We start from the raw sequence: 26,684 nt of genomic DNA, 5'->3' as shown, positions 1-26,684 counted from the left end.
TGTTCAGCTCTCAGCTGCAGTCAGTACCTGGGCCGGGCTCAGCACTTTACCCAGCATATCTATGTCCACGTTGTCATACTTGACACGGAGGGGCTGCGCAGGCTTCTCGTCCACCTCGGTCAGGGCGAGAGGTCCCGGCCACTCGTGCAAGTCTACGGGCATGTTGCAGCCGCACTGCGGACAGCCCGGGCTTAGGCTGAGCGAGCTGGAGCCACGTGAGCTACACTTGAGAAGGTTGAGATTCCAGAAATAGTGGGGAACCAAGGGGCTAATGAGAGTGAGGAACTTAAAGTAATTCATATCAGTCGAGAAAAAGTACTTGAGAAACGAACGGAACTAAAAGCCGACAAATCCCCTGGACCTGACGGCCTACATCCTAGGGTTCTAAAAGAGGTGGCTGCAGAGATAGTGGATGCATTGGTCGTGATCTTCCAAAATTCACTAGATTCTGGAAAGGTCCTAGTGGATTGGAAGGTAGCAAATGTAACCCCGCTATTCAAGAAAGGAGGGAGAGAGAAAACAGGGATCTACAGACCAGTTAGCCTGACACCAGTCCTCGGGAAAATGCTGGAATCCATTATTAAGGAAGTGGAACAGGGCACTTAGAAAATGATAATATGATTAGGCAGAGTCAGCATGGTTTTATGAAGGGAAATCGTGTTTGCATAAAGCTCCAAAGTGGGTTCCAAATCATTAATGCTCCAGATTCTAAGATTGGGAAGTGAACAGCTGTGAAATGGTAGGTTTTAGACCACTTCTGCAGCTTTCACCTATTCACAGCAATCCACAGTCATTGAGAACCCGACATACTTACCTGACGTGATAGCCGCTCTCCGGGAACCTCGTTAAAAACTGGGGAAATGGTAAGTACTTGGGAAAATGGTGCTTAACTACCTTTTATCAAGCTTTAAAGTATCTAAATTGGCTGACCTGCCGCTTGGTGTCGGGTCTGTTCAGGGATGACAGACCCGACACTTAGGAAACTCACAAGGAGGCGGTTCAGAGCAGGATACCGACCCGCTGTCAATCTTTGTGATTTTGACAGCGGACTTGCCTCCAAACCCGCACTCTGAGCGCCGGCAAAAATCAGCCCTTAGAGAACTGCGTACAGTTCTGGTCACCATATTATAACAAGGATATAGAGGCACTGGAGAGAGTGCAGAGAAGATTTAGGAGGATGATACCAGAAATGCGAGGGTTTACATATCAGGAAAGGATGAACAGGCTGGGTCTCTTTTCTCTTGAAAAAAGGCTGAGGGGTGACCTAATAGAGGTCCTTAAAATTATGAAAATTTTTTGATAGAGTGGATACAGAGAGAATGTTTCCACTTGTGGGGAAGAGCATAACTAGAGGCCATCAATATAAGACAGTCACCAAGAAATCCAATAGGGAATTCAGAAGAAACTTCTTTACCCAGAGAGTGGTGAGAATGTGGAACTCGTTACCACAGGGAGTGGTTGAAGCGAATAATATCGATGCATTTAAGGGGAGGCTGGACAAGCATATGTGGGAGAAGGGAATCGAGGGATATGGTGATAGATTTAGATGAAGAAAGACGGGAGGAGGCTCGTGTGAGGCAACCACAGAAGGCAGTTGAGGCCAATTCATTAAATATATTCAAGAAGGAGTTGGATATATTTCTTAAGGCTAAAGGGACCAAGGGGTATGAGGAGAAAGCAGAGACCGGGTACGGAATTTGGATGATCAGCCATGATCGCATTGAATGTTTCGATGTATGGAGCATAAACGCCGGCATGGACTGGTTGGGCCGAATGGCCTGTTTCTGTGCCGTATATCCTGTGTAAAACTAACAATCTCAGTTTTGCAATTTTCAATTCACTATTTCCTGTAAACCGATAGTTAAAGTCTGAGCCAGTGTGTTGTGAGACAAAGAGCCTTGTGTCCAATAAGGGGAATAAAGGCCCACAGCCTCCCCTGACCCCAGGCCCTGAACAAGGGACTGGAGAAACTCGCTGCCCTGCGAATCAGACAATCAGCCGGCGCTAGTCCCGCCCCTCGGGCTCCCCGATTGGTTGGAGGACCCGCCGCCAGCTCGCTCCTCCAGCCCCGCCCCACTCGCTCCCTATTGGTCGGAAGCTCCCGTCAATCAGGCCGTGGGCCCAGGTCACATGTCCCCGGGGAGATCACGTGCACCGTCCAAATGACGCCGCTCGGTCCGGGGCCTCGCGGACTCTCAGGTTTTTCTATTTCACTTTATTCTCTCCCGATCCACCCCTCCCCCGACCCCGCGCGATTCTCCACCCAATCGGAGCGGAGAAAACTCACTTTGCGTCACCGATCGTGACTCTGGAACCGACACCAAGGCCTTTCCCAGAATGCCCCGCGCCGACTCCGTCCGACAGGATCCGAGTGCGCAGGCGCAGCTCCGAGTGGGGGAGGGGGTTGGTGTCCTCTGGGCATGCGCGGTTATTACCCTTGGTGACCGGGAGTGGTCGCTGTGCCGGACTCGGCCCAAACCGCCGTCCCGCGTACGCATGCGCGGACTCTCAGCTGTCAATCAACCAACAGCCAGCAGAGGTCGCTGGTGAGGCCAGTGAAGAAAGAAAGATTTGCATTTCTATAGCGCCTTTCACCACCACCGGACGTCCCAAAACGCTTTACAGCCAATGAAGTACTTTTGAAATGTAGTCACTGTTGTAATGTAGGAAACGCAGAAGTCAATAATCGCACAGCAAGCTCCCACAAACAGCAATGTGATAATGACCAGATAATCTAACTTTTTGTATGTTAATTGAGGGATACACATTGGCTAGGACACCGGGGATAACTCCCCTGCTCTTTCCCACATTACAACAGTGACTACTCTTCAAAAGAACTTCATTGGTTGTAAAGCATTTCAAGATGTCTGCTGGTCATGAAAGCACTGTATAAATGCAAGCCTATCTTTCTCGAAATAGTGTCATGGGATCTTTTACATCCACCTGAGAGAGCAGACAGGGCCTCAGTTTAATGTCTCATCCGAAAGACGGCACCTCCGGCAATGCAGCACTCCCTCAGCACTGCACTGGAGTGTCAGCCTAGATTTCTATGTTCAAGTCTCTGGAGTGGGACTTGAACCCACAACTTTCTGACTCAGAGGCGAGAGTGCTACCAACTGAGCCACTGGCTGACACTAAAGAACAAGCAGTTCTGACGAAAGGTCATCGACCTGAAACGTTAACTCTGTTTCTCTCTCCACAGATGCTGCCTGACCTGCTGAGTATTTCCAGCATTTTCTGTTTTTATTAAAGAAACGAGGGAGTGATTGCTGACAGGAAGAATGTTGGGTCGTCCTGCGCATGCGCACCTCCCTGGCGGCTGAGGTGAAACACTGACTCGCCCCCACCTGAGCCGTGCACACGTACCAGATGTTGCGGCTCCGCATGCGCGCCCGGTGTTCCAACCGCGGGGTTTTGTGCGCTGAGCATGTGCGGACCGATTGGGACGGGCGATTGTGGAGCAGGAGGGAGAGCGCGGGGGCCATGAGCACATGCGCGGGACTCAGCGTCAACAGAGCGCTTTCTGGAGCGCCGGGGCTTGTGGATATTGCAGCTGCCATTGCTGCTGATCCTTTCAACCAACTTGTGCAGCAGCCGGGGCCTGAAAATCAGCTTCACTGCCCCTAGGGTCGGAAAGGGGAAAATTAAACAACAGTTTGCCTCTGATCCTTTTCTGATCTCAATTTACAGGGTTATAGAAGTGGAGCAGTTACAGGCAGGAAGCTCAGACCAAAATCACGTCAAGATCTGACAGAGTCACTCGATTCATCAGGACCTGAATATCATCGGCCTTTGCACATGGAAGGAGAAAGCAGCGATCGCAGCGATGACAAACCACACACGTGTTCGGTGTGTGGACGCGGATTCAGCCGATTGCCTGACCTGGCGAGACACGTGCACTGCCACACCGGGGAGAAACCGGGTAAAGGTGGGGACGGCGGGAAGGGATTCAGTTCCCCGTCTGCATTGGAAGTTCAACGGCACAGTCGCACCAGGGACAGTCCATTCACCTGCTCCGTGTGTGGAAAGGGATTTGTTTGTTCATCCCACCTGCAAAGACACCAGCGAGTTCACACTGGGGAGAGACCATTTCAGTGTTCTGACTGTGGGAAGAGCTTTAAAAGCCCCGGGGATCTGAAGGGACACCAGCTTGTTCACACTGATGAGAGACCGTTTCAGTGTTTTGACTGTGGGAAGAGCTTTAACAGCCCCGGGGAACTGAAGCGACACCAGCTTGTTCACACTGATGCGAGACCATTTCAGTGTTCTGACTGTGGGAAGAGCTTTAAAAGCGCCAGGGATCTGAAGGAACACCAGCTTGTTCACACTGATGAGAGACCATTTCAGTGTCCGAACTGTGGGAAGAGCTTTAAAAGACCCCAGTGTTTGAAGAATCACCAGCGAGCTCACACTGATGAGAGACCATTTCAGTGTCCTAACTGTGGGAAGAGCTTTAAAAGCCCCGGGGAACTGAAGGGACACCAGCTTGTTCACACTGATGAGAGACCCTTTAAATGTTCTGACTGTGGGAAGAGCTTTAAAAGCTCCGGGGAGCTGAAGAGACATCAAAACCTACACACTGGGGAGAGGCCGCTCACCTGCTCCGTGTGTGAGAAGGGATTCGCTCAGCCCTCCAACCTGCTGGCACATCAGCGAGTTCACACTGGAGAGAGGCCATTCACCTGCTCCGTGTGTGGGAAAGGATTCGCTCATCACTCCAGCCTGCTGTCACATCAGCGAGTTCACACTGACGAGAGACCCTTTAAATGTTCTGACTGTGGGAAGAGCTTTAAAAGCTCCCGGGAGCTGAAGAGACACCAACACCTACACACTGGGGAGATGCCGTTCACCTGCTCCGTGTGTGGGAAGGGATTCACTGAGTCATGCAACCTGCTGGCACATCAGCGAGTTCACACTGGAGAGAGACCATTCACCTGCTCCGTGTGTGGGAAGGGATTCACTCAGTCATCCCACCTGCTGACACACCAGCTTGTTCACACTGACGAGAGACCCTTTAAATGTTCTGACTGTGGGAAGAGCTTTAAAAGCTCTAAGATCCTTAAGAGACACCAGCGTCTTCACACTGATTATACAATCTAACAGCACAGAAGGAGGTGATTCGGCCCATCGTGTCTGTGCCGGCTCTTTGAAAGAGCTGTCCAATTTAGTCCCAAACCCCAGCTTTATCCCCAGAACTCTGCAAACTAGTCCTCTTCAAGTACATGTCCAATTACTGTTTGAAAGTTCCTGTGGAACCTGATTCCAGCATCCTTTCAGATGGTGCGTTCCAGACCTGAACAACCCTCTGTGTGAAAACAATTCTCCTCATTTCCCTCTAGTTCTTTTAGCAACTATTTTAAATCTGTGACCTTTGGTTACCGACCCACTTGCCAGAGTGAACAGTTTCTCCCTACTTGCTCGATCAAAACCCCTCATCATTTTGAACACCTCTATTAGGTCTCCTCTTAACCTTCTCTGTTCTAAGGGGAACAATCCCAGCTTCTCCAATCTCTCCACATAACTGAAGTCCCTCATCCCTGGTACCATCCTGGTCAAACTCCTCTGCACCCTCTCCAAGGCCTTGACATCCTTCCTAAAGTGTGGTGCCCAGATCTGTACACAAGACTCCAGCTGAGGCCAAAACTCTGCAGCTGTACAAAACCCAGGTTAGACCACACCTGGAGTACTGAGAGTAGTTCTGGGCACCACACCTTAGGAAGGATATATTGGCCTTGGAGGGAGTGCAGCGTAGGTTTACCAGAATGATACCCGGACTCCAAGGGTTAAGTTACGAGGAGAGATTACACAAATTAGGGTTGGATTCCCTGGAATTTAGAAGGTTAAGGGGTGATCTGATCGAAGTTTTCAGGATATTAAGGGGAACAGATAGGGTAGATAGAGAGAAACTATTTCCGCTGGTTGGGGATTCTAGGACTGGGGGGCATAGTCTAAAAATTAGAGCCAGACCTTTCAGGAGTGAAATTAGGAAACACTTCTACACACAAAGGGTGGTAGAAGTTTGGAACTCTCTTCCGCAAACGGCAATTGATGCGAGATCAATTGTTAATTTTAAATCTGAGATTGATAGGTTTTTGTTACCCAAAGGTGTTAAGGGATATGGGCCAAAGGCGGGTGTATGGAGTTAGGTCACAGATCAGCCATGATCTCATTGAATGGCGGAACAGGCTCGAGGGGCTGAATGGCCTCCTCCTGTCCTATGTTCCTAACTAGTGATTTGTAAAGGTTTAGTGTAACTTCCTTGTTTTTGTATTCAATGGCCATATTTACAAAGCCAATTATCCCATACGCTTTCTGAACCGCCTCACCAACTTGCTGTGGCACATTCAAAGATTTGTGAATCTGGACCCCCAGGTCCCTCTGCTCTTGCACCCCCTCAAAATAGTCCCATTTAGATTATACGGCCTCTCCCTGTTGTTTCTCCCAAAGTGCATCACTTCACCCTTATCCTCATTTAATTTCATCTGCCTTGTGTCTGCTCATTTCACAGCCTGTCTCTGCCCTCCTGAAGTCTGCTACTACTATGCTCACAATTTACTGCGTTGCCAAGTTTTGTATCATCCGTAAATTTTGAAATTTTACACCTATGCCCAAGTCCAGGTCAGTTATATATAACAAGAAAAACAATGGTCCTAATCCCGACCCCTGGGGGAACCCACTGCATACTTCCCTCCAGTCAGAAAAACATCCCTCAGCGCTGCTCACTGTCTCCCCTCCCTTAGCCAATTATACCCAAATTACCATCAGCCCTTTAATTCCATGTGCTTCTATTTTCCGAGTAAATCTCTTGTGTGGTACTTTATCAAATGCCTTTTGAAAGTCCATATATACAACATCTGCTGCACTACCTTCATCAACCCTCTGTTACTTCATCAAAGAACTCAGTCAGGTTAGTCAGACACGATTCACCTTTAACAAATCCATATTGACTGCCCCTCATTAACCCATGCTTCTCCAAGTGAGAATTAATTTTGTCCTTGACAATGGTCTCTGGCCGTTCACCCATCACTGACGTTAGACTGATTGGCCTGTAGTTACCAGGTTTATCCCTCTCCCCTTTTTTGAACAGGGGTGTAACATTTGCAATCCTCCAGTCTTCTGGCACCACTCCCATATATCTGAGGGAGATTGAAAGATTGTGATCGGAGCTTCTGCTATCTCCACCCTAGCTTCCCTCAGCAATCTGGGATGCATCGCATCTGGACCGGGTGACTTGTTAACTTTGAGTGATGACAACCTATTTAGCGCCTCCTTTCTATCCATTTGTATCCAATTTCTCTACTCCCCCCTCCTCTACTGCAACATTAACTTCATCCTCTTTTGTGAAGACAGATGCTAAGTACTCATTCAGTACCTCAGCCACGCCCTCTGCCTCCGTATGATGAGCTCCTATTTGGTCTCTAATCGGCCCCACCATTCCTTTAACTAATTCCTTTTACTTTTCATATGTTTATAGAAGATTTTTAAGTTCTCTTTTATGTTACCTGCTAATCTTTTTTCATAATGTCTCTTTGTCCTTCTTATATCCTGTTTCATTTTCCCCCGCACTCTCTGTATTCTGCCTGGTTTTTGACTGTATTCTACACCTGACATTTGTTGTAAACCTCCTTTTTCTGTTTTATTCTAACCTCGATATCCTTTGTCATCGGGAGCTCGAGCTTTGGATGGCCCATCTTTCCTCCTTATGGGAATATGTTTGGTTTGTACCCGAACTATCTCAGCCTTGAAGGCCTGCCATTGGTCATTCACTGTTTTCCTGGACAATCTTTGTTTCCAGTCCACCTGTGCTCGATCCCTTCTCACATCACTGAAATTGGTTCTCTTCCAGCTGGGTATTTTCACCATTGATTTTTCTTTGTCCTTTTCCATAACTACTTTAAACCTAATGATATTGTGATCACTGTTAACCAGATCCCTCCTGCCCCAGAACCAATGCGAGACCCTTTAAATGTTCTGACTGTATAAAGAGGTTTCAGAGTTCATCCAACCTGCTGAGTCACCAGCGACTTCACACAGATCTTCAATAAAAGGAAGATGTTTTAGAAAGGCTGGCGACACTAAAAGTTCGCAGCCATCTCAGAGTAGTGTCCCTTTAATTACAATCTCAGAACAAGAAGAATCACTGTCCCTTTAACTACCACAAATCCCTGTGTGGAGGAGAGGGGGAGATACAGTCTGTCCCAGTAACTGTCGCAGAACAGAATTAGCGACCCTGTCCCATAAGGGCTTGACCCTCCCCCACTCCCTGCTTTTCCTCAAGTGTCTCGTCCTTGTTTTCAAATCCCTCCGTGGCCTCGCCCCTCCCTATCTCTGTAATCTCCTTCAGTCACACAACCCCCAAGATGTTTGCGCTTCTCTAATTCCAGCCTCTTGAGCATCCCCGATTTTAATCGCTCCACCATTGGTGGCCATGCCTTCAGTTGCCTGGGCCCTAAGCTCTGGAATTCCCTCCCTAAACCTCTCCATCTCTCTACCTCTCTCTCCTTCTTTAAGATGCTCCTTAAAACCTACCTCTTTGACCAAGTTTTTGGTCATCTGCCCGAATATCTCCTTATGTGGCTCGGTGTCAAATTTTGTTTTATAACGATCCTGTGAAGAGACTTGGGACCTTTTACTACATTAAAGGCGCTTTATAAATACAAGTGGTTGTTGTTGTTTCCTGAAACTAATAATAAATTCCCCAGAGGGAAAAAAACTTGTACTTTTACTCCCAAATATTAAAACGTTTGTTCTACGGAAGCACGGGGTTTATCTGCTTTTATTGATGAATTTAAAAAGTCTCTATTAAAACCTGAGCCAGTGTGTTGTGAGACAAAGAGCCTTGTGTACAATAAGGGGAATAAAGGCCCACAGCCTCCCCTGGCCCCAGGCCCTGAACAAAGGACTGGAGAAACTCGCTGCCCTGCGGATCAGACAATCAGCCGGCGCTAGTCCCGCCCCTTGGGCTCCCCGATTCGTTGGAGGACCCGCCGCCGGCTTGCTCCTCCAGCCCCGCCCCGCTCGCCCCCTATTGGTCGGAAGCTCCCGTCAATCAGGCAGTGGGCCCGGGTCACGTGTCCCTCACCAACTTTTCAATGAAAGCCCCGTGCGGTCTCCGGGCGGAGCTACAGGTCGGCGGGAGTGGGGCCGGGAGATTAATAAACTGCGGGTAGGCTGCGCCGCAGGGTTTATAAAGTTGGAGAACGGCCTCGGGCCCGAATGAGATCCCGCGGCCCGGTTTGTGTTCCACCGGACGGCAGCGGTGAGGCTTTTTCTCGGTGACAGGCCCGGGTTACGCGCCGCCATCTTGGTGGAAGAAAGACAGACCAGTTCCAGCTGCAGAACGGCGCATGCGCGGCCATCTTGGGCAGGACCAGAGACTGGGCGGGGCTTCAGGGTCCCAGTGACCAGGAGAGACAATCAGTGACTCGTTGATTTTATTCTCACTCTGCACACAGGGGGTGTAGAACTGAACCCAACCAGAGTAGAGGGAGGGGGAAAACTGGGAGTGGAGGAAAGAAATGTTGGAGTTGGTGCGATGGGTTTGGATTTCAGCACAGGGAGTAGGGAGAGTGTGTGGGACGGGGATTTACAGCTTTGGGAGAACAAGAGAGGAAAGAATGTTCTGTGGCGGAGCCACCAAGAGACTCGGGGCAATTAGCAACAATCCCTTTAACTACAGTTTGGTGCAGCTGTGGACTGCACCTTTAAACTGTCTGTTAACTATACTGTATGTACTTTCTTGCACTCTGCGTGATGACGTCATGACGCCAATCACGTGACCACCAGTGGCGCGGAGAACATGATGACGTCATGACGTCAGCTTCCATAAACCTTGCAGCAGTTGTTGAGAGGTGGGCAAGCTGAATAGACACATCTTCTCCTGTAGTTTTACCAGTTAACTTGTTTGTTTATTAATCTTTGTTACTTTGTTTCACTGAGTTGAACTCCATTATTCGGATAGGAACCTCCGTTCCTATATTGGTGACCCCGATCTCGTCGGACAAGTTTCGTTGAGATATTTATAATGAACACGAACGCCGTCGCCCTTAAATTGCCGCAGTTCTGGGAACAGCAACCAGCAGCATGGTTTTTCCAGGCAGAAGCCCAGTTCGCACTCCGGGAGATTACAGCGGATTCGACCCGTTATTACTACGTGGTCTCCACTCTCGACGGCGCCACGGCCTCGCGGGTCGTCAGCCTCCTGGGCAATCTACCGGCAGAGGGCAAGTATGAAGCTCTAAAAACTCGTTTGCTACAGGTGTTTGGTCTAAATAAGTCAGAGCGCGCACGCAAGCTTATTGCTATGCCCGGCCTCGGGGCTCAAAACCATCGGAACTGATGAGCCAGATGCTCACGCTTTTGGGTTCGGAGCCCCAATGTTTTTTGTTCCGAGAACTCTTCCTCTGCCAGCTACCTGAACCAGTTCAGGCAGCCTTGGCCAGTTCTGCGATTACGGACTGTGCCGAGCTCGCTGCAGAGGCAGACAAGATTTTTACGGTCACACAGCAGTGTTGTGCTGCCACGAGGCGCCTTTCTCCCACGCGAGTGAAGCCCAGCCCTCCTCCAGCAGGCTGGTGTGCATACCATGCCCGTTTTGGCGCCAAGGCTCGATGCTGCCGTTCTCCCTGTAGTTTTGCCGAAAAAAAATCTCCAGCAGGCCCACGAGCTTCGATAAGGACGACAGGGTCTGGAAAACACGCCCAGTTCACCATGGCAGTCGGTTCAGCGGGAAAACTCCTTTATATTACGGATTCCATGACAGGGCGACGATTCCTGTGTGACACTGGTTCACAGTGCAGTATTTTGCCAGCTTCAAAGCTGGATCTGCAATCTGGCGGTCACGGTCCTTCTCTCGAGGCAGCCAATGGTACGGCTATTCGCACGTTCGGCAAACGAACAGTCAATTTAACCCTCGGCGGTCAGTGTTTTGTGTGGGAGTTTATAATGGCTAAAGTATCACAGGCCATCCTGGGGGCTGATTTTTTCTGTGCCAACGGCTTTCTGGTCGATGTCCAACACTGCCGACTCATTAATGCGTCCACTTTCCACGCGGTGCCTTGCCACCGCAGCACCGCCGTGTCCTGGTTGGTCGCCTGTGCGGTTCCATCGCAGGACGGGTTTACGCGCCTACTCGGCGAGTTCCCGGAGCTCACCAGGCCTACATTTTCAGCAGCAGTCGCACGGCACGGTGTGGCGCATCACATCACCACAACGGGATTGCCTGTTTACGCTCGGGCACGAAGATTGGAACACGGAAAGCTTGCAGCTGCAAAGGTGGAGTTTCAGACCATGGAGCGCCTTGGGATTGTCCGACATTCCGACAGTCCTTGGTCCTCCCCACTACACATTGTCCCTAAACCAGGCGGCGGATGGAGGCCTTGTGGGGATTACAGACGCCTTAACGAAGCCACTACGCCGGATAGGTATCCAATACCGCATATACAAGATTTTTCGGCTCATCTGGCTGGCAACTCAGTATTTTCCAAAGTAGATCTTGTCCGCGGATATCACCAAGTTCCTGTGTATCCTCAGGATGTCCCCAAAACGGCAGTCATCACACCGTTTGGCCTTTTTGAGTTCCTCCGAATGCCGTTCGGATTGAAAAACGCGGCTCAGGCCTTTCAGCGACTCATGGACTCTGTGTTACGGGACCTTCCCTTCATTTTCGTTTACTTGGATGACATTCTCATCGCTAGTAAGGATACGAATGAGCACATGGTCCATTTACGTACACCCTTTGCCCGTCTCAGCCAACATGGCCTCATCATAAACCTAGCCAAATGCCAGTTTGGGTTAACCAGCATTGACTTTCTGGGGCATAGGATTACCTCAGAAGGTGCCGTCTCACTGGCCACCAAGGTAGAGGCAGTTACGGCATTCCCGCGGCCCCACACAGTCAAATCTCTTCAGGAGTTCCTGGGGATGGTAAATTTTTATCATCGTTTTGTCCCCAAGGCAGCCCAATTGATGCAGCCGCTGTACGAAGCACTCAAAGGGAAGTTGGGCAAGGACATTATCACTTGGACACTGCAGATGGACCAGGCGTTCCTTGACACCAAGGCGGTGTTGGCAGATGCAACCATGCTGGCACACCCACTCCCGGGCGCGCCCGTCGCCCTCACTACCGATGCCTCCGACTACGCCATCGGGGCAGTTTAGGAACAATGGGTCGACGGGACTTGGCAGCTGTTGGCCTTTTTCAGCCGCCAACTGCGCAAGAACGAGCGAAAATATAGCACTTTTGACAGGGAGTTACTGGCCCTGTTTTTGGCCATCCGGCATTTTCATTTTCTCTTGGAAGGGCGCCCGTTCACTGCGTTCGTGGACCATAAGCCGCTCACGTTCGCAATGGCTAAAACGGCGGAGCCGTGGTCAGCTCGGCAACAGCGCCACCTTACATTTATATCCGAATTTACGACGGATTTACGACATGTACCCGGCAAAGATAATCTCGTGGCCAATTGCCTTTCGCATGCCCCAGTCCAGGCAGTTCACCTGTGAATCCATTTTGTCGGGTTGGCGGTAGAACAACTGGCAGATCCCGAAGTACAGGTGTATTGGACCACGCCTTCTAGTTTGCAGGTAGCCGATGTTAAGTTCCAAGCAGCAGGAACCAAGCTCTTGTGCGACACATCCATGGGAGTGCCCCGGCCCATTGTGCCGGTCGAATGGCGTAAGAAGATTTTTCAGGCTATACACGGTTTATCACACCTGGGGATGCGAGCTTCACAACGGCTCATGTCCCGCAAATTTGTTTGGAAAGGGATGCATTCGGACGTTCGGGACTGGACAAACAATTGCGTGGACTGTCAAAAATCAAAAGTCCATCGTCATGTTAAGGCTCCAGTGGCCATCTTCCCGGTGCCGGAACGTCGGTTCGATCATGTACACGTGGACTTAGTGGGTCCTCTCCCCGCTTCACGGGGTTTTACGCATCTCCTGACGGTAGTGGACCGCACCACCGGGTGGCCAGAGGCAATTCTCTTGGTCGCTACCACTGCAGCGGATGTCTCCAGGGCGTTCATTTCGTCGTGGGTGGCTCGGTTTGGGGTGCCATCTGACATCTCCTCCGACCGAGGTCCACAATTCACGTCAGAATTGTGGAACGCAGTTGCACAGGGTTTGGGTACCAAGCTGCACCGTACCACCGCTTACCATCCGCAGGCGAATGGTCTGTGCGAGAGGTTTCATCGGTCTCTCAAGACGTCCCTCCGTGCCAGTTTGCGTGGTCCCAATTGGGTGGACAGACTCCCTTGGGTGATGCTAGGCCTCCGCACAGCCCCTACAGACGACCTCCAGTCTTCATCGGCTGAGTTAGTCTACGGTCAAGCACTTCGAGTACCAGGGGATTTCCTCCCTCCACATACAGAACCGTGGTCGCCGGCTCAGCAGCTTCTTCAGCATCATGAGGCGGCAAAGAATTTCCTGCCTATTCCAACCTCGCATCACAACCTACAGAGGCCTCATGTTCCGGCAGAACTCATGAGCTCCGATTACGTTTTTATTCGGCAGGACGCTCACAGAGATCAGCTCAGACCACCTTATGCTGGACTGTTTCGTGTCATCTCATCGGGAGAAAAAATTTTCACGGTCGAAGTGGGAGGCAAGTCCGATACCATCTCTATCGACCGACTTAAACCAGCCCATCTAGATCGGGGTGAACCAGTTGTTGTCGCCCAGCCACCTCGCCGTGGATGACCACCGTTGACTGCCAGACCAGTTATGCAACAGCCCGCTATTGAACCGCCTGCTTCTGCCTCATCCTCGCCCACACCTCCTGCTACTGTTTCCTCCACCCCTGATGCGCCACTTCAGACACAGCCAAGCACCAGCTCATCTTCCAACGTTCCACTGCTGCTGCCTGAGTTTTGTAGTCGGTCGGGCAGGATCATCAAACCTCCTGTTCGTTTGACACTGTCTGTTAAAGAGAATTCTGGGGGGGCGCCTGTGGCGGAGCCACCAAGAGACTCGGGGCAATTAGCAACAATCCCTTTAACTACAGTGTAGTGCAGCTGCGGACTGCACCTTTAAACTGTCTGTTAACTATACTGTATGTACTTTCTTGCACTCTGCGTGATGACGTCATGACGCCGATCACGTGACCGCCAGTGGCGCGGAGAACGTGATGACATCATGACGTCAGCTTCCATAAACCTTGCAGCAGTTGTTGAGAGGCGGGCAAGCTGAATAGACCTGTGTACATCTTCTCCTGTAGTTTTACCAGTTAACTTGTTTGTTTATTAAACTTTGTTATTTTGTTTCACTGAGTTGAACTCCATTATTCAGATAGGAACCTCCTTTCCTATAGTTCCATAGAAACTAGAATTGTCTGTTCTGAATTTCTATCCTACTTAGAATGATGACTTTTGTAAACTCCTTTTACAGGGTGTTAGAAGGGGAGGATTTGCAGACAGGAAACTCAAACCAAACATCACCTCAACATCTGACAGAGTCACTCCATTCATCAGGACCAGAATATCATCGGCCTTTGAATGTGGAAGGGGAAATGTTTGTCTGTTCTGTCCGTGGAAAAAGATTTCAAACATCAGTGTGACTGGAAAAGCACCGAGACACACACACCCGAGTGAGAGTGTTCCAGTGCACTGACTGTGGAAAGAGCTTTAACCAGTTACACAGCCTGAAAAAACATCGCACCATTCACAGCGGGGAGAAACCATACACGTGTTCTGTGTGTGGTCGAGGCTTTAACTGATCGTCCAACCTGGAGAGTCACAAGGACACCCGGACCATGGAGAAACCGTGGAAATGTGGGGACTGTGGGAAGGGATTCAATTTCCCATCTGAGCTGGAAACTCATCGACGCAGTCACACCGGGGAGAGGCCATTTACCTGCTCCGTGTGTGGGAAAACATCATTTGTTTCCCACTTGGCGCAAAAAGAATATATTAATGGCAACAATTCATTTGAGTTGATTTTAAATAGATTAGCTCACCAATTGAATCATATTTCTCTCATTATATTTCCCAACTCAGATTCATGGCCTCATTTATTTTCTTCCTCTGAGCTCCTGAACCTCATCTGCCAGCGTAATGTTGGCGAATGGTGATTGATGGCTCTGGGAACCAATAGGAAGAGAGCTCAGAGGCCAGAGAGCCAAGGGAGCTGCGAATTCTGCAACCAATCGCAGTGTTTGAGGGGCGGAACCTGAGTCGGGTGAGTTAGTGTGAACCCGTTAGCAATTTATCTTTTAAAACTTAAATTGAGATTTCATTTCTCAACAGAACAGTTTAACATTTGTCAGTATTTTGTTTCCCTGGAGTTCCTATTTGTTTCCCTGGAGTTCCTATTATGAGTTTCAGGCACTTCAGTGCCAAGTGGACCAGGTGTTTACAACCCTCTTAATAAGGAGAAACTGACTCCAGTGTCAGAAGGGTCGGTAACCAGAGGACTCAGATTTAAGGTCATTGTCAAAAGAACCAGCGGCGACATGAGGAAAGAATTTAAGCAGCGAGTAGTTATGACCTGGAAGGCACTGCCTGAAGTGGTGGTGGAAGCAGATTCAATGACAACTTTCAAACGTAAGAAGTCACACAACACCAGGTTATAGTCCAACAGCTTTATTTGAAATCACAAGCTTTCGGAGCGCTGCTCCTTCGTCAGGTGAAGTGGAGAGATGCATAAAAACACAGCTTATATAGTCAGAGAATAATGTCAGATGTTTACAGGTAATCTTTCTAACTGCCATTTATCACACCTTCAAACAGCCGCCTAACCTCAAACAGACAATCGTTCGCAGCAAATTACCCAGCTTTCAGGAGAACAGCGACCACGACACCACACAACCCTGCCACAGCAAACTCTGCAAGACATGCCAGATCATCAACACAGATACCATCATCACACGTGAGGACACCACCCACCAGGTACATGGTACTTACTCATGTGACTCGGCCAACGTTGTCTACCTCATACGTTGCAGGAAAGGATGCCCCGGAGCATGGTACATCGGCGAGACCATGCAGACACTGCGACAACGGATGAACGGACACCACGCAACAATCGCCAGGCAGGAGTGTTCCCTCCCAGTCGGGGAACACTTCAGCAGTCAAGGACATTCAGCCTCCGATCTTCGGGTAAGCATTCTCCAAGGCGGCCTTCGAGACACACGACAATGCAAAATCGTCGAGCAGAAACTGATAGCCAAGTTCCGCACCCATGACGACGGCCTCAACCGGGATCTTGGGTTCATGTCACGCTACATGTAACCCCACCTGACGTAGGGTCATCCAGGCTCGAGTCGTCGTTGGCTTGTTCTCTCCACACAGATGCGGCCGGACCTGCTGTGATTTCCAGCAAAAAAAATGTTTTATGTCTGTTTTTTTGTTTTTCATACAGACCCCAGCATCTGCAACATTTGACCCCTTGTGACCCCACCTCATTGTTCTTTGATGTAATATTTTCCTGACTGACCTGTTTGGACACCATTTACACCTTTGATTGCTGTGATTATCTCTCTGCCGAGGTGTGATAAATGGCAGTTAGAAAGATTACCTGTAAACATCTGACATTATTCTCTGACTATATAAGCTGTGTTTTTATGCATCTCTCCACTTCACCTGACGAAGGAGTAGCGCTCCGAAAGCTTGTGATTTCAAATAAAGCTGTTGGACTATAACCTGGTGTTGTGTGATTTCTTACATTTGTCCACCCCAGTCCAACACCGGCATCTCCACACCATGGCAACTTTCAAAGGGGAATTGGAGAACTACTTGAATTGGAAACAAATTGCAGGTCTATGGGTTAAAGCAGAGGAGTGGGCCTAAATTCAAAGAGCTGGCTCTGGGACAATGGGCCGAAGGGCTGTACCATTCTGTGATTCTTTGAACTCTGCATTCCTCCAATTCTGGCCTGTTGTGCATCCCCCACTTCCTTTGCTCCACCATTGGTGGCCGTGCCTTCAGTTGCCTCGGCCCTAAGATCAATTTTTGCCTGATTCCGCTCTTGTGAAGCACCTTGGAAAGTTTTACTACGTTAAAGGCGCTATGTAAATGCAAGTTGTTGTTGCTGTGCTACCATGGGCCTCAGCTTTTCCAGACAGAATCAGCCAGGGATGGCGGCTGTGCTGCTCCCCATGGTCGAAATGCTGGCAGCTCACTGTATCGGCTCACATCTCAGAATTGCTATTGGTGAGGTTCTGGAGGGCAAAGAGTGACTGGGGCCAAACCCCACCATCACGCAGCACCTTCAGGAGCGAAAGGGAGAGAAACCCAAATTCCTATCCTGCCTTTTGTAAACTCCTTTTACAGGGTATTAGAAGAGGAGGATGTGCAGACGGGAAACTCAAACCAAACATCACGTCAAGATCTGACAGAGTGACCCGATTCATCAGGACCTGAATATGATCGGCCTTTGAATGTGGAAGGAGAAATGTTTGTCTGTTCTGTCTGTGGGAAAAGATTTCAAACATCAGAGTGACTGGAAAAGCACCGAGACACACACACCTGAGTGAGAGTGTTCCAGTGCACTGACTGTGGAAAGAGCTTTAACCAGTTACACAGCCTGAAAAAACATTGAACCGTTCACAGCGGGGAGAAACTGTACACGTGTTCTGTGTGTGGATGAGGCTTCAACTGATCATCCAACCTGGAGAGTCACAAGGACACCCGCACCATTGAGAAACTGTGGAAATGTGGGGACTGTGGGAAGAGATTCAGTTCCCCATCGAAGCTGGAAACTCATCGACGCAGTCACACCAGGGAGAGGCTGTTTACCTGCTCCCTGTGTGAGAAGGAATTCACTCAGTCATCCAACCTTCTGAGACACCAGCGAGTTCACACTGGGGCGAGGCTATTCACCTGTTCCGTGTGTGAGAAGGGATTCACTCAGAGATCCAGCTTGCTGATACACCAGCGAGTTCACACTGGGGCGGGCCTGTTCACCTGCTCCATGTGTGAGAAGGGATTCACTCAGTCATCCAACCTTCTGAGACACCAGCGAGTTCACACTGGGGAGAGGCCGTGCACCTGCTCCATGTGTGAGAAGGGATTCGCTAATTCATCCGATGTTCTGACACACCAGCGAGTTCACACTGGGGAGAGACCGTTCACCTGTTCTGAGTGTGGGAAGGGATTCACTCGGTCATCGCACCTCACTGAACATCAACTTGTTCACACAGATAAAAGACCTTTTAAATGTTCTGACTGCGAGAAGAGCTTTAAAAGCACAAAGGATCTGCTGATACACCAGCGAGTTCACACTGGGAGAGGCCGTACACCTACTTTGAGTGTGGGAAGGGATTCACTCAGTCATCCACCCTGCTGAGACACCAGCGAGTTCACATGTGACTGCAGGGGTTGGATCCTGCTGTTATTGCTGCTGTTGCATGTTCATTCTGACAGTTGGGGTTTGTTTCTGCTGAGGTTAATGACCGTGTAACTGGGCTGGAGTTTAATATTCTGGATATCTGTCAAATAAATCAGCTTTGTTTTAAACACATTGTTGTAGATTTTTGTCTTTCCCACCTGTGTGTTTAGCATCACCTGGCTGGAGCTCAGAAAGGACAATCTGGGGGAGGATCGTACGGCGGGAACAGAACTTCAGCCTGGACACAGTCCTTCAGGGCCACACTGAGAGGGGAAAATGGCACTTTGGTCTTTCTCATCTCTCTTCACTGACAGCAAAGGCTCCGTGTGGGTTAATCTTGAGACGTGTAAGAAATGTGTCCCAGCCACTCTCTGCCATGGTTCAGAGCTCCTAGGCACGGAACAGAAGGCTCCTTTACAACTGTGTTTAGAGTCAGGAAGAACAACAGTGAATGCTTGAAACGTGCTGTCAAATCAGAGATTGGTGTCAAACTGTGATCTGTTCCTCACTGAAAGTGAAACGGCAGGTTTAAGTTTCCAGTCAAAAAATGACCGTGGTAATTATTCTACGAAAGTTTAACATGTTTGTCTGACAGTCCTGAGTCTACCATTTTAAGGCAGGTGTTAACTCGTTTAAAATAAATTGGTTAAAGTCTGCATTAAAATAGCAGACGGAGGAGTTCACAGGAGCCTGTTAGCTGCTGGTACAATTATACAACAGACATTCAGGGGGAAAAATTCGGTATCGCCCCATTTGGGGCGCCATTATTGGCGGTGCGTAAAGTTTAGCGCCTGGCGCTAATTATCGCCTCCGACAGCAAACTTGGCTTTTATCGCCCCTGGAGGTGATTGGAGCGCTAAAACAGGCGCTACACATCTCTCTTAAGGTGCTAAGGCCGAGGAGCGAGGCGCTACCTCAGAGGGCGGGCGCAGCGCAGGTGCTGTCAGTTAGCGATTGAACACAGACACACTGGCGCCGGTCAGTTCTTAAAGGGGAAGGTCGATCTTACTCTGCAGCCACACCCTGCTCATTGGAGCTTTGAATCTCGGCCTTGGCCGACCTGTGGCTAAATCCTGCAGCCAAGGACTATGGAGAGGGCCAGGGAGCGAGCACAGCGCTTCTGCGAGCGGGCCTTGGAGGCTCTGGTTGGCGCAGTAGAGCGCAGAAGATCTATTCTGTACCCAGAGAGTGGCAGGAGGCCTTTGCCACGCGAATACAGAAGAGTGTGGAGGGAGGTGGCTCAGAGAGGCTCCTCAAGCAGCATGGTGCCTAGGACCCAACTCCAATGTAGGAAAAAGTTCAATGACCTCTCCATCCCTCCATCTCAACCTCACTTTATGGCCAGAGGGTCTTGAAAGCCCCAATGCCCAACACTCATCCAACACCTATGGCCCTTTCATCAAACACACACGCACATTCCACACTTTGCATACAGTAAGGGCTATTCAACTATGGGAGGCACACCAGGCAAGACCATGGCTGCATACTGTAAGGGCTATTCAACTATGGCAGGCATTTCAGGCAAGACCATGGCTGCATATTTACTCAGACGCTGTCCTTTTTCTTGCAGGCCAAGTTGTCTCATAATAGGAGACAGCAGCAACGGACTGGTGGAGGGTGGCCTCAGCTGCAACCCCTCAGCGATCTTGAGGTGCGCGTCCAGAGGACTGTGGCAAGCTGGGTGATTGGTCCCATCGCCACTGGAGACGCCGACCCCGTTCTGGACAGCAATGGTAAGGTCATCACCTTTTTGTCCTCTCTCCTTCCACTTGTTCCTCACAACACCAGCCTTTGACACTTTCGATCCAAATTGCTAAATTGCTGCACTCATGCCTCCCTTGCTGCCACCCTGTCCTCATGCTAAAGCCACTCTTGTACCTCCCTGCTTTCAGATAGTGATTCACCAGGTGAGGAGACGGGCCCTCAAGCTGCCAGTGGGAGTGAAGCTGAAGGCGAGGAGGAAGAGGAAGCTGGAGCATCAGCGCCACCCTCTCCTGAGGAAGCCCATGGTCACACTGGGAACATGCCTTCCCTGGAGGGGAGTAGAGGGGAATGGTCTGATGAGGGTGAAGCTCCAGGACCCAGCGGGTTGCAGCAACTCGATGGGGGTAGGGAAGCTCGGGGGCCTTCTCCCCGGAGGGAGAGTATGCCATCGAGTCCTGCTGCACTGGACGCAGAGGAGGAGCGGGTCCTCGCTAAAATGAGCGCCCAGGTGGAGTGCAGGCACACTGAGCTCATGGCTGCAGTGGTAAGGGTGCCCAAATCCATTGAATCACTGGCAAGGAGTGTGGAGCACTTCGGTGTAGCACAGGCGGCTGCCACGCAAATGCTTAGTGCTGCAATGCAGTCACTGGCTGGTCTCATGCAGACGCAGATTGAGGCCACGTGAGCACTGACTGCTGCCACCCTCACTGGATCAGGCAGATTTCCCCGGGGCACTCACCGCGCCGCAGCAGGCCAGCAATCTGTGCTCCATCAGATTGCTCCGGATGCTGAAGTGCTGCCCCGTGGGAGTGCCAGTGTGTCGGCCGAGCAGGGAGTTGCTGTCCTCTCAAGATGACAGCATTCCTGCTGCCACCACTGGCACTTCTCCACTGCAGTTGCCACCGCCTGTAGGACAGACTGCTGCCACCCATGCAGAGTTGGAGCAGTCAGAGCTGGTCCAGGCCGTCCCTCAAGGGCATCTGCAGTCTCAGGTTGTGACAATCAGCAGCCTTCCACCAGCCTTGCTCCAGCCACTGGGGTCCCATTACGGAGGAGCTGCAGGGTGGAAAGGGGGGAATTTCGCAAGGGAAGGAGATCACCCTCGAAGGGCAAAAAGTAGGAAGTGTGACAAAATGTTTTTCATTCTTTTATTAAAGGCCGAGGTTCATGGTCAAATTTTTGTAACTGTTTTGGACATTGTCTCCAGGTTGTGAGAGCCAGTTATGTTAATGACTGTTTTTTTTTGTGTTTCTTTCTATTAGTTTGTCATGCGGAAATGAGACACTCAGAGTTTGTCAAATAAAGAAGTTTCTGTATTCAAAATGTACATGTTTGGTCTTTGCAATCATTGTTGCCTTGACCGGCTTAGGGGTTGTGGGATGGTTTCATTCAGGTTGTTTGAATGGCAGAAGCCATTTCCTCAGAGGGGGCCTAGAAGTGACTTGCTATGAGCCTTTGACGGATGGCCCTTCCACTTTGTACATTGTGTGCCTCCCTCCCGCCTTGGTGCTGCTGATGATCATCCTCATCTTCCTCCTCCTCTTCCTCCTCCTCCTCCGCTGGTGCTCCAATGCCTGGTGTATTGGCTGGGTCCTGAGGATTGTCAGGTTATGCAGCATGCAGCACACATCAACGAAGTGGGAGACTCGCTCAGGCGAGTACTGAAGGGCTCCTCCAGAATGGTCCAGACAGTAGAACCGTTGCTTGAGCATGCCAATTGTGTGCTCAACGATGTTCCTGGTAGCTTGATGGCTCTCGTTTGTGTTGGGCGAACGGAGTGGTATCATCAGCCAGGTGCACAGAGGATATCCCTTATCCCTGAGAAGCCAACCTCCTGGGTGATGCAGTGCCTGAAAAAGGCCTGCCACAGAAGTCTGGCGCAGGGTGAAGGCATCGTGGCTGCTGCCAGGAAAGTGGGCATTGACAGCGAGTATCAGCTGTCTGTGGTCACAGACCAACTGAACGTTTAAGGAATGGAAGCCCTTTCGGTTGCGGAAATTGTTAGTATTGTGTGTTCTCCTCCCACCTGTGGTGGCGCTGTCACAGGAGATAAATGGTTGGGTGTTCTCGGTTAAGTTTAGCTCTCTTTGTTCGGAACTTCCCAGAACTTCCTTTCCTTCCAATAAAGCACTTCATGTTTGAATCTCTGAGTTCTGAGTCCTAAATTGTGTCTAGGTAGAAAGGTACCGACACAACAGAAATCCTCGGCATTCTCTTGCGGCACACGCAAAGCCACATGCGTGCAGTCAATGGTGCCCTGCACCATGGGGAAGCCCGTTATCATCGCAAAGCCCGTTGCGCATTCTTGCTGCTTGTCTGGGGTCATGGGGAAAGAGATGTACTCTCGTCCCCTTTTAAAGAGGGCATTTGTGACCTGACGGATGCAGCAATGCACTGCGAACTGGGAGATATTGGCAATGTCCCAAGTAGCTGATTGAAATGAGCCGGTGGCATAAAAGTTGAGAGCCACTGTTATCTTCACTGCCACTGACAGAGACATCCTGCTCCTCAGTTGAGGATACAAATCTAGCTGAAGCAGGTGGCAGAGCTCCGTGATCACCTCCTTGCTGAAGCGCAGCCTTCACAAACACTGCTCCTCAGACATATTAATGTAGGAGAACTGTTGGCGAAAAACCCTGCGAGGGTAAGGTCTCCTGTACAGAGGCCTGTTGGCCCTCCTCCGTCTGGCCATGATTGCCACTCTCTCTCTGTGTCTCTCTGCTCTCCGAATGTGATGGAGAAGGACGACGTTCCCATCCATTGCAGCCCCCATAGTATCTAGGCAATCAAAGTTATGAAGGTCAAAAACCAAAGTACCTGCAAAGTTATGGTCAGAAGCCAAAACTACCTCAGACAGCGTTGACTCAATGCAGAAGTCTCTCTTTCTCTCTTTGTCTCTCTCAAAATCTCTCTCTCTCTCGCAGAACGAGTGGTGCAAAAATGGCTACCACACAGAAGCCAGGAAGAGGCCCCCTTTAAATAGCATCACCCCAGCCCCACAACGACTGGGAAGCGTTCCAGTCAACCTGTCATTGGGTGCGCCAGGCGGAAAGAGGGGGGCGCCACTCAATTTCCGTTTTGGGGCGTCACAAGGGCGTTGCACTCTCGAATGACGTCAAGATCTGCGTGCGCAGGAGATCGGCCGGTATTGTTTAGTGCCGCCGCAAAATGTCCGGTCAATTTCGCGAGAGGCGCAGATATCGCTGCACCCGGGCGCTAGTTGCTTTGTGCCCCACTTGGCACCCTCTTAAGGCACTAACGGGAGGCGCAACCAACTGAATTTTTCCCCCTTGATCTCCAGATAAAGAAGGACCTGCAGCGTGTTTCCAGGAATTCCCTCTTTTATTGATGTGTGTGTGTTAGACAACAGAATAATTGAAAATACACGACCCGGAACATACACGGGGGTACGATCCCGACAGTTACTCTGGGATCACTCCCGCTGTGGAACTCCACCACTGACCCTGCTGAAGGTTGTAGCCTCAGGGAGTGGGGCCTCCTGGAGTGGACAGTAAGAAAGCTGGGTTTTGTTAGAAGATCAGATTTAATAGGAAGTAGAGTCATAAAAGTAAAGTCTTCCTAGTTTTATATACATATATGTTTAATATTAGTGGACTTTGTATTAACGACCCGTGTCTAGTGAACTATTAGCTTGTAATCACCTTAGACAGAACAGGCTCTAATTATCCCTTTTAAGCTGAAACAGACCTCGTGTGAACAGAACCAGCAGAGCTGAGAACTCTGCCTTTGTGGACTGAGTGGAACCGTGAAGGCAATTTGTTTTTGAAATGTCCCAGTAAAAGCAAACTCTGACATTGTTCTGACTTGCAGATTCCTCATAGCTCCAATGAACAGGAAGCGGTTACTCGATGAACCCTAAACAGCCATCCAATAGAATGCTTTCTTTGATGAATGTCTTTCAGCTCAATGGTTTGATTGGCCGAGGTAACCAGGGTGGCTGTGCCTGATTGGGCTTTAACATAGAAACATAGAAGATAGGAGCAGGAGTAGGCCATTCGGCTCCAGGAGTAGGCCATTCGGCTCCACGAGCCTGTTCCGCCATTTAATGAGATCATGGCTGATCATTCAAATTCAGTACCCTGTCCCTGCTTTCTCCCCATATCCCTTGATCTCTTTAGCCTTAAGAAATATATCTAACTCCTTCTTGAATATATTTAATGAATTGGCCTCAACTGCCTTTTGTGGTAGAGAATTCCACAGGTTCACCACTCTCTGGTTGAAGAAATTCCTCCTTATCTCTGTCCTAAATGGCTTACCCCTTATCTTTAGACTGTGACCCCTGGTTCTGGACTCCCCTGTCATCGGAAACATCCTTCCTGCATCTAGTCTGTCTAGTCCTGATGGAATTTTATAAGTTTCAATCAGATCCCCTCTCATTCTTCTAAACTCCAGCGAATATATGCCCAATCGACCCAATCTCTCCTCATATGTCATTCCTGCCATCCCAGGTATCAGTCTGGTGAATCTTCGCTGCACTCCCTCCATGGAAAGAACATCCTTCCTCAGATAAGGCGACCAAAACTGCACACAGCACTCAAGGTGTGGTCTGACCAAGGCCCTGTACAACTACAGCAAGACATCCTTGCTCCTGTACTTGAATCCTCTCGCTATGAAGGCCAACATACCTTTTACCTTCTTAACCGCCTGCTGCACCTGCATGCTCACCTTCAGCAACAGGTGCACAAGGACACCCAGGTCTCATTGCACTTCCCCTTCTCCCAATCTAATGCCATTCAGATAATAATCTGCCTTCCTGTTTTTGCCACCAAAGTGGATAACCTCGCATTTATCCACATTATACTGCATTTGCCATGCATCTGCCCAATCACCCAACCTGTCCAAATCACACTGGAGTTTCTCGGCATCCTCCTCACAGCACACATGCCCACCCAGCTTTGTGTCAACTGCAAACTTAGAGATATTACATCTAGTTCCCTCGTCTAGATCATTAATATATATTGTGAATAGCTGGGGCCCTAGCACCGATCCCTGCGGTACCCCACTAGTCACTGCCTGCCACTCTGAAAAAGACCCATTTATTCCAACTCTTTGCTTCCTGTCTGCCAAGCAGTTCTCTATCCAAGTCAGTACCTTGCCCCAATCCCATGTGCCTTAACTTTACACGCTAATCTCTTATGCGGGACCTTATCGAAAGCCTTCTGAAAGTCCAAATACACCACATCCACTGATTCTCCCTTATCTATTCTACCCATGGTGTGGAGATGCCGGTGTTGGACTGGGGTGGACAAATGTAAGAAATCACACAACACCAGGTTATAGTCCAACAGCTTTATTTGAAATCACAAGCTTTCGGAGCGCTGCTCCTTCATCAGGTGAAGTGGAGATGCATAAAAACACAGCTTATATAGTCAGAGAATAATGTCAGATGTATACAGGTAATCTTTCTAACTGCCATTTATCACACCTCGGCAGAGAGATAATCACAGCAATCAAAGGTGTAAATGGTGTCCAAACAGGTCAGTCAGGAAAACATTACATCAAAGAACAATGAGGTGGGGTCACAAGGGGTCAAATGTTGCAGATGCTGGGGTCTGTATGAAAAACAAAAAAAGAGACAAAAAACATTTTTTTTGCTGGAAATCACAGCAGGTCCGGCCGCATCTGTGTGGAGAGAACAAGCCAATGACGACTCGAGTCTGGATGACCCTACGTCAGGTGGGGTTACATGTAGCGTGACATGAATCCGAGATCCCGGTTGAGGCCATCCTCATGGGTGCGGAACTTGGCTATCAGTTTCTGCTCGACAATTTTGCGTTGTCGTGTGTCTCGAAGGCCGCCTTGGAGAATGCTTACCCGAAGATCGGAGGCTGAATGTCCTTGACTGCTGAAGTGTTCCCCGACTGGGAGGGAACACTCCTGCCTGGCGATTGTTGCGCGGTGTCCTTTCATCCATTGTCGCAGTGTCTGCATGGTCTCGCCGATGTACCATGCTCCGGGGCATCCTTTCCTGCAACGTATGAGGTAGACAACGTTGGCCGAGTCACATGAATATGTACCATGTACCTGGTGGGTGGTGTCCTCACGTGTGATGATGGTATCTGTGTTGATGATCTGGCATGTCTTGCAGAGGTTGCTGTGGCAGGGTTGTGTGGTGTCGTGGTTGCTGTTCTCCTGAAAGCTTGGTAATTTGCTGCGAACGATGGTCTGTTTGAGGTTAGGCGGCTGCTGGAAGGCGAGTAGTGGAGGCGTGGGGATGGCCTTAGTGAGGTGTTCGTTGTCATCAATGACATGTTGAAGGCTGCGAAGAACATGGCGTAGTTTCTCCGCTCCGGGGAAGTACTGGACGATGAAAGGTATTCTGTTGGTTGTGTCCCGTGTTTGTCTTCTGAGGAGGTCTATGCGATTTTTTGCTGTGGCCCGTCGGAACTGTCGATCGACAAGTTGAGCGTCATATCCCGTTCTTACGAGGGCGTCTTTCAGTGTCTGTAGGTGTCCATCGCATTCCTCCTCGTCTGAGCAGATCCTGTGTATTCGCAGGGCTTGTCCACAGGGGATGGCTTCTTTAATGTGGTTAGGGTGGAAGCTGGAGAAGTGGAGAATCGTGAGGTTGTCCGTGGGCTTGCGGTAGAGTGAAGTGCTGAGGTGTCCGTCTTTGATGGAGATTCGTGTGTCCA

The 26,684-nt window shown here is 49.9% G+C and overlaps 2 protein-coding genes across 2 annotated transcripts in view; both read left to right on the top strand.

Moving 5' to 3' along the window:
• LOC147119171 (uncharacterized) overlaps nucleotides 1-26,684 on the top strand; it is a 169,253-nt gene that overhangs the window by 69,005 nt on the left and 73,564 nt on the right. The window contains exons 3-4 of the mRNA XM_085984043.1: nucleotides 15,091-15,174; nucleotides 17,596-18,279. Of these exons, the coding sequence (XP_085840169.1) occupies nucleotides 15,091-15,174; nucleotides 17,596-18,279 (768 nt within the window). The remainder of the gene's footprint in view (nucleotides 1-15,090; nucleotides 15,175-17,595; nucleotides 18,280-26,684) is intronic.
• On the top strand, nucleotides 391-5,579 carry LOC147119173 (uncharacterized). The gene has a single exon (XM_085984879.1). The coding sequence runs from the start codon at nucleotides 3,799-3,801 to the stop codon at nucleotides 5,098-5,100; it is 1,302 nt and encodes a 433-aa protein (XP_085841005.1). The 5' UTR covers nucleotides 391-3,798; the 3' UTR covers nucleotides 5,101-5,579.

Source organism: Somniosus microcephalus, chromosome 4, assembly GCF_052327205.1.
Source record: "Somniosus microcephalus isolate GS21.2 chromosome 4, FLI_Smic_1.0, whole genome shotgun sequence".
NCBI classification, from domain to species: Eukaryota; Metazoa; Chordata; class Chondrichthyes; order Squaliformes; family Somniosidae; genus Somniosus; species Somniosus microcephalus.
The sequence above is the reverse complement of the archived record's forward strand: the minus strand, read 5'-3'. Positions and strand labels throughout refer to the sequence as shown.